At 39.0% G+C, this 12691-nt stretch overlaps 1 protein-coding gene across 1 annotated transcript in view; it reads right to left on the bottom strand.

Moving 5' to 3' along the window:
• Positions 1–2387: 2387 nt before the first annotated feature.
• Positions 2388–12691, bottom strand: part of GYPC (glycophorin C (Gerbich blood group)) — a 41785-nt gene continuing 31481 nt past the window's right edge. The window contains exons 2-3 of the mRNA XM_015818373.1: positions 9207–9257; positions 2388–3561 (exon numbers count right to left, since the gene is read on the bottom strand). Of these exons, the coding sequence (XP_015673859.1) occupies positions 3365–3561; positions 9207–9257 (248 nt within the window). The 3' untranslated portion in view covers positions 2388–3364. The remainder of the gene's footprint in view (positions 3562–9206; positions 9258–12691) is intronic.

Genomic DNA, 12691 nt, shown 5'->3' with positions numbered 1-12691 from the left:
AATCCTTCATGTCTTGGTATGCGGATACCTGCAGGATCCAACCAGAATTGGCTCAACCCATTGAGGATGAGGCTTTAAACACTGTATGTTCCAGAGAATGTTCTACTTATATTACTTATATTGGCCCCCTTTAACTTTTTTTTTTTTATCAATTATTAGGTTTTTAAAATTCCTATTGTTAGATTGTGTTATTTCAAGGTTTTATCACAGATCTTTTAAAGTTTTCCATACTGTATCACATAGGGCACTGAGAATCATTGGATTGTGTCAGGATAAAAAGTGAATAAATAAAAATGAAATCAAATAATTAGACATGTAGTGAGTACTGCATTAATTAATACTTACTTACCAATTGCATTTGGAAAAAGATACGTCTGCACTGCAACACTTCAGAGATGAAAAGGATTCCAGTATATAATCCCGGAACACCTTTCCCATTATAGTGAGATGTACTATATTTTTATTTAAATTAGAATTATTTATTAATGTATATCTATACATTAGAAATATAGTCCTCTCTATGTAACTATTTTAAAAATAGAACAAGTGATAAAGAAAATGATGTGCAAGTAAAGTTCTTGAACCAATCGCATGGAGAATTTTAACCATGTTTTACCAAATACCAAAAAAGGGAAAAAATATTTCTGTGATTTTCCTGTTGATTAATAAGTAAATGTGATTATTATATAGGAGTAATTCAATTCATGTGTTTTGATATTTCTTGTGTGTTTAATATTCCATAGAGGTTAGTCTTTTGTTGTATAATCCTGAAAATAAGGAGTGAGAAAGATTCCTCTCCCAAGCTACTGTTCACCATGAATGGAAACAAACAGTGGCACGCAAAAGTTTTTGAAAACATTTCTGAAAGAAACCAATGGAAATTAAATTATTTACCTATATTTTAATATTCCAAAAAGAGAGACAAGAGAGAGAGAGTTAAGCCATTTGAACTTTTTTCTTTGGTTAAAGCAGAGGTAGGCTAACTAAGGCACCTTTTGGCAGACCTGGAATTCCTTGAACTATCCTGTTATAAATTTGATGGCACAATTAATAAAACCGTCAAGGTAGATTCTCATTATATTAAGGCAGAAAACACAATAAAAACATTATATGAGCTCTATAATAAGCTTAATTTTTCTTTAAGAGTAGCTGCTAGGAAAAACAAAGAAAGAAACCAAAATCAGGAGGGAAGTAAAATAATAAATCTGGAAAATGACAGCTTCCCAAAGTAAATAACATTGTTTTTCCTATTTTCCATCTCTGTTTATTCACTATGGTACTTAATTACTCTCGCCACTCCCAGGAATTAAATATGATTCCGATCACCAGAAAGATGCAGACCCTGGGTCAGAGTTGTCAACAGAACAGCAATGTGTTATAAATGAAGAGGCTATGATTAAAAAAAATCATGTTGGACAGTGAAAAATCATACACATTCAGAAACTGATTTTCCTATGGTTATGTATAAGCCTAGAAATAAGATGGGAGATCATTATGAAATCCCAACATGGGATTAAGTCAGGAAAATGAAAACAGACCTCAGGAGGAGGAATAGTAGTTATCAGGAAAGCTATATGGATATGACCTTGATATTACCAGGAATTGAGCTTGTTGTATGGTTTTGTCTCTATGGCCAAAGCAATACTGTAGCTCACAAGAGTTTGTATGTACATCTAAACTCCATCCATACTTCAGTGTGATCCCAAATCTGCTACCACCTGACTCACTTGAATTCAAATGAACTTGAAAAGAAGCATCTAATGTGCTTGACAGTTTCCTGGTCACACAGCATATTTGTCCACCTGCAACTAACATTTCTGAAGATAATAATTTAGTACAGGATTTTTAAAATGAGACTAGGAAGGTCCATCATATAAAAATTAGATCTTTTTCTCAGAATTGGGGGAGGGGGGATTGGCCTGCCAAAGTAATTTCTACAGCAGTCAGTCTAGAGTGGACTGGACTTGATGGGTTAACAGAGGCAAAATATAGAAAGAAATTTAATGAAATGCACAATCCCCTCCAGAGATGTCCCAGCTCCAGAGTTCTTTCATTGTTTTGCTAATTTATGATTCTCCTGTACTCTTTAAGAACAACAGTAAGGAGGCCATCAGTAAATTCAAAGATAAAAGCTCTCTGGCTTTCTTACAATTTGAGTAGTGAAGAAAAAAACACTGAACTATTATTACTGCAATTGTACTATTGTTCCTACAAAAACTACACTGCTAATCCCCTCTAGTATAACCACAGCTCCAGCAAAAATATAATCATGGGGAAATTGTCAGACAGCTAACAATGACTAGTACGTAACATTAGTCACAGAAATTGGGCATACTTTAAAATCAGATTGCTGGGGGAAGGGGAGAGAAATATTTTGAGTAAGACTAAGACTAATCAAGCACTTTTATTTTCCTGCATCTCATTCTATTTTCAGGCAATCGGAAGAAAAGACTCCCCTATGTGAACTTAAATGATTGGTTTTGCATGTGCTTCTAAAATTCTCTTTTCCACAGCTCACCCTCAGTTGAGGTAGAACTACCTCAATGAATTTAAACTGCTACTGTTTAAATACTGAGATCACTCTCAGCATTAAGCAGATAATACCCGATGGAGGTAGAGAGCTCTACTATTTAAAATAAAAGTACAAGTTCAAAATAATTGATATGGCATTAAAGGTCAAGAAGTCAATAAACCCATCTCTTAGATATGTCCACTGCAAGAAATATCCAGAAATGACATTCTTTCATTTTTAAAACTTTTCTCTGTCTTTTCCTGTGAGAATCGGATTGCTAGGACATTGTTTTAAAAAACATAACAAAGCAGAAACAACTTCAGGGCATTCTTAAAAAAAAAAAAGAATGATCAAGCAAATAAGCATATTCACATTGATAAGCTTTTGCAGGTTAAGAAAAACCAAGATACACGAATGATGGCCAATATTCTTGGGCCACCTTCCTTTTTTTATGCTTGGTTTTTTTCCCCTGCTGCTGTAAATTCACCTCAAGAAATTATATCAATAGAGATGAATCAGTATATCTATGAAGGGGCTTTCCATCAACCCAGATATTTTTGCCAAATGTCAGGATTTGACATTTGATGCTTTTATCTGCTATCAGTTAAATCGTTCATCCTGAGACTTTTCTTTCTGTTCATCTGATATTGAACTGAACGGTGTGGTTAATCAAATAAACAGCTATAGATCTGGCATCCAGTCCTTGCTGTTGTTAAACAGCAATATTTCAATTAGTCGCCTTGTTCTCTTTTGTGTAATCTCCATATCCTGCTGCCTTTTTAAAAAAAAAATGCATTGACCCTTGTGAAGGAGAGAAAAACAAAGGGTGCCTCAAGGGTGCTGCCTTTGCTTTCAGATGAAATATTCTTTTCGGTTCTCATCCATGGCATCTTGAAGGGTAGGGTCATTTTTCAGAGCAGCATCTGCGCTTTCGGCAAATTCAGTTCCCTTTGCTTCATTGGTATGGTAGGTCCCCTTGTGCCGGTACATGTACCTCAGCATCACCACCAAGAGGCAAATCAAGACTAAAACCACAGCTGCAATGACACCTACAGGGAAGGAGAAACATTTGATTTTTTTCCCATTAATAATTCCAAGTATGTTAAGAACACCCCCCCCACACACACACAAACACATTGGCCCCGGTTTTGATTTATTCCACATGGATGCCTTCTGTTAGGACTTTCAAAGAAAGATAACAACCCCACATCAACAAAGGGCCCTGGCATTGTAATGATAAGGATAGGCTGAGAGAAAGAGCACTTGCAAAAACAACAACATGGGAGCACAAAGATGCCCTGGTTTTCATTCTAGTTAACTTATAGTTGATCCTTATTTGGGAAAACATGTTGATATTTTCTAACTATCTTATCCAAGACATCAAGAGAGGACTAGCTTGAGGAAGGCTAGAGCAGGGGTCCCCAACCCCCCGTCCATGGACCAGTACCGGTCCGCGGCATGTCAGCAACTGGTCCACACAAACAAGCAAAGCCCCATCCACAGGATGCAGGCAGCACACAAAACCACGCACCCTATGGTCCGTGGAAAAACCTCTCTCCACGGAACCGGTTCCTGGTGCCCAAAAGGTTGAGGACTTCTGGGCTGCAGTATAAACCCAAGCCTTAAAAAAAAGTCTAAATGAGAACTGGCTACAGATTTGTGTAAGGATTATATAACCCAATGCAAGTTCCAACTACTTTGTTGTATGAACAAATCCAAGCATTGTCTAGCCAGAATTTAGACTCATTTCAAGAAATAAATTCATAAATTGTTAAAGCTGATCAAGTTTTAATCGAGAGTAAACCCAGTTCAGCTTGTAGAAGACGAGCAGGAGGTGCTCGTTAATTTTGCTGCTGATATAGTGGGCATTTGATACAATTTTATTTCTTCACCATTCCTGCCAATGGCTCATTTTGTAACTCTGACTAAATACATGGCAACTTATGGAGTGAATCAGAGGATCGTAAAAAAATCCTGGTGGGAAATCAGAGGCTGGTTGAGAACGTAAGAAACACTTAGCGAAATAAGGCATGTTACAAAAGGCAAAGATGGTCTTCCTCCTCAGATGTTGCTCAGCAACCAAGTTCTTTTACCTCTGCCTACCCAACTAGCTTGCATACAAATTGATCTAGCACTTTTTATTTGGCTCACTGGTTGTGATGTACTCCCAGATGTGGGCAGTTCGATTTTTGAAACAGGCGTAGTAGGCTAGAAATAATAGGCCTGTGCAAAGTGGCCATGTTTCTTCTTCACAAGGTACAGCAATTAGGCAATGTGCTTCATCGCTTAACACTGTGTTGTTTCAAAATCTCTTCTGGCACATTCAACCCACAGAAGCAATGTGAATCTAAGCACCATGGCAGCTTCACTTCATTTTTCAGAAGCAGGAGACACATTGCTTTGCAGTGTGCTTTGCTCAAAGCATCTCTGGAGTGAAACACACTTTCAAAGGGTTGCACAGCCCCAATGTTGGGTTCTAAAACAATCTTTCTCCTGAGATCTCAAAGCAAGCTCACAATAATTAACATTAGAACCTCTGTTAAGATATTGACTATATTAAAATAATGTGATTCAATTCACATAGACTTCATCATTTTTCTTAAGGTTTACAGTGGACTCCCCAAACACAATAGCCTGTAATGCCCTTTAGATACTGCACAGGAATGCAGTATCAGTATTTTCCTAGTAACTTGCAGAATGATGAAATTAATATTTTGGAGGATAGACCAAAAGGGAAATACGGGTAGTCCTCAACTTATGACCACAATTGAGCCCAGAAATTGTTGCTAAATGAGAAATTTGTTAAGTGAGTTTTGCCCATTTTATGACTTTTCTTGCTACATTTGTTAAGTCAATCACTGCAGTTGTGAAATTAGTAACATAGTTGTTAACTGAATCTGTCTTCCCCATTGGCTTTGCTTGTCAGAAGGTCACAAAAGATAATCACATGACCCCAGGACACTGGAATCATCATAAAAATGAACTAGTTGTCAAGCATCCGAATGTAAATCATGTGACCAGGGGATGCTGCAATGGTCATAAGTGTGAAAAATGGTCATAAGTCACCTTTTTTAGTGCCGTTCTAACTTCAAATGGCCACTAAATGAAATGTTGTAAGTTGAGGACTACCTGTACATAGAACTACATTAAAATGAACTACTATAACTAAATTAATTGCTGCAAACAACAAGCATAAAAATCAGCAAATGCATTTGAAACAAAAAGAATCAAATCATTCACGTTAACACATCAAATATTCCTTTTGGGAGTAATTTGAGCAATCAACTTCAGTTATCATGACAAGGTGCTAATGGGATTAGAATTCAACTGCTGTATTCTGCCTTGGCAGTTTTTACCAGGGAACAATTTTTTTTATAGACAGTTGATCATCCTTGTCTCCTGTGACTTGTGGGGAGAAGGAAGTAGCTGGAGGAAGAAGAAGAGGAGGCGTAACATTGTAAAGCTTTGGGATAATAATATCTGGGGTCATGTAAAACCAGAAACAAAATAGACCAGAAATTGACTGAGGCATCCCATTTTAGCAAATCAGCAATAGCAGGAGAGCTTGTCAAAGTATTGGTAGGAATTTTAAGGATTGGGGAAGACTGGAAGAAACGATTACATGCTACTTTTCTGATCATCAGATGGGCTCAGCCAAACAATTGAATTATTTATTTCCAATTCCAATTCTCTTAAAAATAGTTCATTTCTGCCCCAAAGTAACCAGCACAGCTGTAGAAGTAATATATAATTATTTATGCCAGGTTTGATTTGATTTCCTAGTTTGTGGTATTAATAATAATAATAATAATAATAATAATAATAATAATAATAATAATAATAATAATAATAATAATAATAATAATAATAAAGTTGGAAGGGACCTTGGAGGTCATCTAGTCCAACCACCTGCTCAGGCAGGAAACCCTATACCATTTCAGACAAATGGCTGTCCAGTTTCTTCTTAAAAACTTCCAGTGTTGGAGCATTCACAGCTTCTGGAGGCAGGTTGTTCCACTGGTTAATTGTTTTGTCAGGAAGTTTCTCCTTAGTTCTAGGTTGCTTCTCTCTTTGGTTAGTTTCCATCTGTTGCTTCTTCTCCTGCCTTCAGGCACTTTGGAGAATAGTTTGACTCCCTCTTCTTTGTGGCAACCCCTGAGATATTGGAACACTACTATGTCACCCCTCATCCTTCTCTTCGTTAAACTAGACATACTCAAGATAAATATCCTTTAAGATACTGCTGTTAGCAGCTCAACATAAATAAGCTAGAAGTTTATATATTATGACACCGTTGGCTCTCTCTTGTTTCTCTTCTCTGGCAGCATAGTTATCTGAGATGTGGTGCATGTTGTATTCCAAGGGTGTCAAACTCGCAGCATCACATGATGTGTCGCAACGTATTGTGACTTTTTTCCCTTTGCCGGAGCTATGGTAGGCGCGGCTTCTGTGTGACGCATCCGGCCCATGGGCCAGCAGTTTGACACCCCTGTTGTATTCTCTCTCCTGATTGTTGAGAGGAAAAGCTGACTGTGACAAAAATGTTTTTAACAATTTCACTATTAAAGAGGCACATTGGAAAAATTCCTTCTGCCTAATAACAGGATGAATATGTATCATGTTGGAAGGGATTATCAGAGATGTGTTTTTCTTTTGTTTTAGATATACTGTAATTTCCCTTTTCCTCTTTCTTTTTTCTATATTCAACTTTATTTATCCTTCTTTACTCCTTCCTTCATTTTCTTGGTTTTATAGCTTTTATGTCCCTTTTATGGAAGTAGCTAATCAACTCTTTAGTCATATTCTAACAAACAATAAAGTACTCTTCTATTAACAGTTCTCTCTCTTTTTCAAGATTATTATATAAGGTACAAGTATAAACAGGTTTCTTGTATCTTTTTAAAAAATGCTTGGATTTCCACTATTTTAGGATTAAAGAAATAGGAATTTTTTCTGTCCTCTATTTTATTTGCTTTTTCTTCTTTAATTTCCCTGAAGCTTCATTACCACTGATGATATCTTCAGAATACGCCAATCTGAGGACCAGAAAACAACCAGAACAAGACAAATCACTTCCGTTTCTCAAAGAACCATTTCCAGAAAAAAGCTAATCAACTCTAGAGTGGCTGGATTGGTACCTTTCAGGGGAGGGCAAGGAAACACTGGACGCTCGGGGGCGGGGCGGCGGTTGTGCGGGTGGACGCTCAGGAGCGGGGCAATGCTAGCGCTGGCAGACACTCGGGGGTGGGGCGGCGGTAGCGCTGGCGGGATGCTCGCTGCTAGCGCGAGTGGTGAGTGTATATGTGTGTACTGGCCTTCACGCGGCTTGGTGACCATGTGGCCACAGCCCAGTAGTGGGCCACGACCCACAGGTTGGGGACCCCTGCTCTAGACCATCTTACCTTTTTTTAAAAAACAAAACAAAACATTTTTTCAGCCAATTGTTTGTCTACATTGTCTTGCCCTTCTTTTATTAGCTATGCTTTTCAGCTGCCCCATCTACAAGCATTTTTTTTTTTAATCAGCAGTCTTAATTTATTTTACACTACTGGCTGTTTTTCTCCAGCTGCCTTGTCTTGATTAAATGCCTTTTTCACATAACCTGTGTTTCTTAGTAAAATTCAGGGATGCAATTATCAAAATATTTTCCAAATGCTGTTCATTCTCCTGGTGAGGGCAGAAATTCATAATGTTCCATCCTATAATAAACAGTATGAATTGATGATTACAGCTACCTTCAAAAAAACATTTGGTTATATTGACAAGATGCCCATTGTGTGATCACCTTCATCCTCACTGGGACTCTTCAGACACTGGTAGCCAAAATGTTATTCTATATGGTGCCTCCTGGTTGTGAATGTAACAGAAAATAGCACACAGGATATACACTGTGTAAAAATAAATATCCCATGGAAGTCATATAAAGCCCCATACACGGAGCATGACATAATACTTGTATCACACTTGAGAGCTTAAGGGAAGAAGAACTGTATATAGCATTCTGATTATGCTTCCAACAATGTTCTCTCTCTTGTTCATTCCATTACTTTCAACAAGTAATTTCAAAGGATCTTTGTTTCCTAATATTTCTACTAATATATGGGGATAAAGAGATAGATAGATATGATTTCTAAAACATTCCATTTTTCAAGGGGATAGTTTGCCAATATTTTGGAATATAAAATGTCTCATAGTGTCTTAGTTGAGCTTCCATACTACAGCGGCATTTCTCAATTTGTTCTGTAGTATCTGAAGCCTGAATTATTGCTCCTCTCTCTTTTTCATGTCTTCATGAATTTAACTATACATTGGGAAATTTTAAGTGTTCATATCGATGTAACAGAAAACTAGAGAATATATCTTTCACCTTCATACCTGTTTTCTACTTTATGTGGAGGCTCCCAATATGTACCAGGAGATAGTTTTGTGGAACAAGTTATCTATTTTACTCCTTTTCCTATAATATGGGTTCGGTGATAAGGTTATAGACAGGGTGGTGCCAGTAAACTCATCCCCCACTCCACTGATAGAACTACATAGCAACACACCATTAATTTTTCTTAGGGAAAAAAAACACCTTCATTCAGTGGAGAATACTTTTTGTTTTGGTTAAAGATGGAAAGTCTTGTTTCACTTCTTCCAAAAAACAATTTGATGAAATATAGTCTTTGTTCGAGTAATATTATATTCTTACCTCCAATGACTGCAATATCTGTGCTTGTTGGAGAGCTTCCAATATTTGCACCTAGAAATAAAATACATAAAATTTAATTAGACAGGAGATTTCAGGTAATAAATAATCACAGCTACTCTACACAGAATAGAGCAAGGCTTTATGTTACCCCTTCCTTTCAGGTTTTTCCTGTGAACCTAAGAATGTGAAGGATTGGAATGACAAAGAGCAGGATTTATTTATTTTAAAAAAACCTTATTAAAAACATTGAAGTTGTACAATATTATACCATATGAAAAGGAAAGGCCATATTTAAGCAGTCAGTCTGCAACCCAAGAAAACATTTATTAAACAATCACTTTGCAAGTCAAGAAGTCTCCTATGAAATATTACAAAACTTTGCAGGAAAAAAATTGTGGGTGCAATTGTGTCTGAAAAGAAAGACAATATAAGAGAGACAGCATTTCAATATCAAGATTCTCATGATAACTTTAGTTTTTGGCATTTTGAGCCTCCTAAATGATAATTTGAGGGTGGGGGGCTGAAACACATGGCAGGAAAATGGTATATGGTCCTTAGTCTCCGGGTTGCTGACCTATGTTCTATACCAGGGGTGTCAAACTCAATTTCATCGAGGGCCGCATCAGCATTGCGTTTGCCCTCAGGGGGCCGGGTGGGTGTGGCCTGGGTGGGTGCGGCCTACTGGGTGAGCGTGGATGGAGTGGATGTGGCCTACTGGGTGGGCGTGGCCAGATCTACATAGTTTGTGTCAAGGATGCCTGTGGTGGCCTGTGCAGGAGTGGGACAGATCTGAGGGTCTCTGGCAGAAGGGGGTGGGACCAGGGCAAGTGCCAAGGCATGGTCCACTGGAGGAGCCTCACTGTTCTTCTCAGGTCATGCAGGGGAGGATGGTGGTGCGGGCTGCCCGGAGCCCTGGGCAGCAGAGGTCAAACGCCCAGCCTGGCCCTTGAGCACCTGCGGCACCAAGCACAGCCCCACTTGCCCAAGGGGGCGTCCAGCTGCACTTACCTCCTCCTCAAGGCTGCTGCTGCTGTGCTTGCTCTCCTTAGCCAGGTTGCTCATGATGGGTACAAGGGCAAAGTCAGAGGGAGGCCCATTCCCTCTCCATGGGAGGAGACCCGGCTTTGTATCCAAAGCTTCCTTAGCAATAAGATGGGAGACCCCCAGGATAGGCCAGAAGGGGGCAAGGGGATGGTGAAAGGGTAGCAGGGCAGGACTAAGGTAAGACTTCCCTCAGACCGTCCCTCTCCTTCTTTCCTTCTTTCCTAAGTACAGAGTGGTGGGAAAATATTTGAGATAAGGGGGGGAGAAAAACAGGCAAGAAACGCAGCTGGGGAGGTGTCACCTCCCCAGCATGCACCCAGGGGGTGGGGCCAACGCGGCAGGGGCTGGTTCCTTGCTGTTTCCAGACGGCCTTGTGGAGATAAGACTGAATGCATTTCAGCATAGATGGCCACCACAAAATTGTACATTGGCTCCTGGCCAGCCTGGGCCAGGGCAGCGGGGGCCGTTCCCTTACTTTTTCCAAGATGGCTTCGCGGGCCACATGAAACCACTTCGTGGGCCGCATCCGGCCCCGGGCCTTGTGTTTGATATGTCTGTTCTATACACTAAATGAAAGAAGGCACTTATCTAAGAAATAAGAAGGCATGCCCCACCCACTAAATTCTTGAAGGCATTTCTAACAGCAATCCAACCTGCTAGCTTTATTTAATAATAGTAATAGTAGTAGTAATAGTAGTAGTAATAGTAATAGTAATAGTAATAATAATAATAATAATAATAATAATAATAATAATAATAATAATAATAATAATAATAATAATAAAAAATTGGAAGGGACCTTGGAGGTCATCAGGTCCAACTCCCTGCTCAGGCAGGTAACCCTATACCATTTCGGACAAATGGCTGTCCAGTTTCTTCTTAAAAACTTCCAGTGGCAGGTTGTTCCACTGGTTAATTGTTCTAACTGTCAGGAAGTTTCTCCTTAGTTCTAGGTTGCTTCTCTCCTTGATTAGTTTCCACCCGTTGCTTCTTGTCCTGCTTTCAGGCACTTTGGAGAGTCGCTTGACTCCCTCTTCTTTCTGGCAGCCCCTGAGATATTGGAACACTCCTATCATGTCCCCCCTCGTCCTTCTCTTCATTAAACTAGACATACCCAATTCCATCAACCTTTCCTTATATGTTTTCCTTATATGTTTCTCCTATAATGACAGGCATGACAAGAATTTTAAGTACAGAGAATAGAGATGGCTTCCACAATAAACAATTCTTGAAGGGCTCTGAGGACTGGCAAGAAGGAAGTGGCAAAGAAAGCAGGGTTGAAGGAAAGTTCATTCTGCCTGCCCCTATGCATACCTCTAGGCACTTGGAGTGAGGGTGAACTTCTGAATTGGGCGTATAATAAGGAGAACTCTTGAGACCTTTCCTTCACCTCAGCTTTCCAATTCCCTATTCAAGTTTTATTAGCAGAGCACTCAAACTTGTGAGATCCCCTCAATTTGAAATGAAACAGTCCAACTGCAGATATGCCATCTTCAATTGAACAATCCTCCCTCAATTGATTGTGGAAAAGCAATGAAGAAGATGCATATCTGGGTCATTTGATGTAAGCAGCTGCAGAGGGCTCTGCTTCTTCTTTGTCTTTCTTTTACACCAGAGGAGCATTTGACTCTCAGAACCCCAATTACACTCTCTACTGGATTATAATAATGCCAGAATAGATAATTTCACAATTTTCAAAGCATATGAAAAATCCAACTATGGCCTTTTAAGAATCTGTGATAAGAAATTAGTTTGAGAGAGTTATTAGTGCCTAAAAAAAAAATAAAGCATGAAATCGCAACCTTAATTATAGTTTTCACAGGAAAGGGGAAACCCAAACTGATAAAAAAGCAAAAGCCTTTGCAGCAAAGGAGGGGAGAAAATTTCAGACAATCCCCCCTTTCTTTCCCATCTTACACAGTAATAGGATACTTAATACATCAGTAAATTGAGAGTCTTTCATTCCCTTAGACCTCCCTTTTCTTTCTGCTGTGATAGCTGCAATTAAGATTCCTGTACTTGAGGAAAACTGTATTTGAAAAATGGGATCACTGCCAATTTTTGGCAGTTGCAACCAGAACTACAGATAGCTACATTTTGGTAAAAGCTTCTTGAATCCCGTGCAACAAGGGTAAGCAATTTGCTAGGACCAGAGGCTTCTCATTGGCGCACTCACAAAAGACTGTCATTGAGGGTGTGTCACTGTTCTAAAAGGGATGTCATAGTGAGCATGGCCAGTCACAAAATACCCATTTATTAGAAAGCTAACTTTCTGGAGAGATTGATATTGATACTGGAGAGGAGGGGAAAAAGCAAACCAAGGTATTAAACCTTAGATCTTGTTGGGATTCTGTCTCAATAGAAAGTCAGTTTTGGTCTAATCTAATGGTTAAGGTGCTGGCCTAGAAACCAGGAGATTGTGAGTTCTAGTCCCACCTTAG

Source organism: Protobothrops mucrosquamatus, unplaced genomic scaffold (assembly GCF_001527695.2).
Source record: "Protobothrops mucrosquamatus isolate PMUCROS unplaced genomic scaffold, P.Mucros_1.0 scaffold732, whole genome shotgun sequence".
In the NCBI taxonomy this organism is placed as follows: domain Eukaryota; kingdom Metazoa; phylum Chordata; class Lepidosauria; order Squamata; family Viperidae; genus Protobothrops; species Protobothrops mucrosquamatus.
The sequence above is the reverse complement of the archived record's forward strand: the minus strand, read 5'-3'. Positions and strand labels throughout refer to the sequence as shown.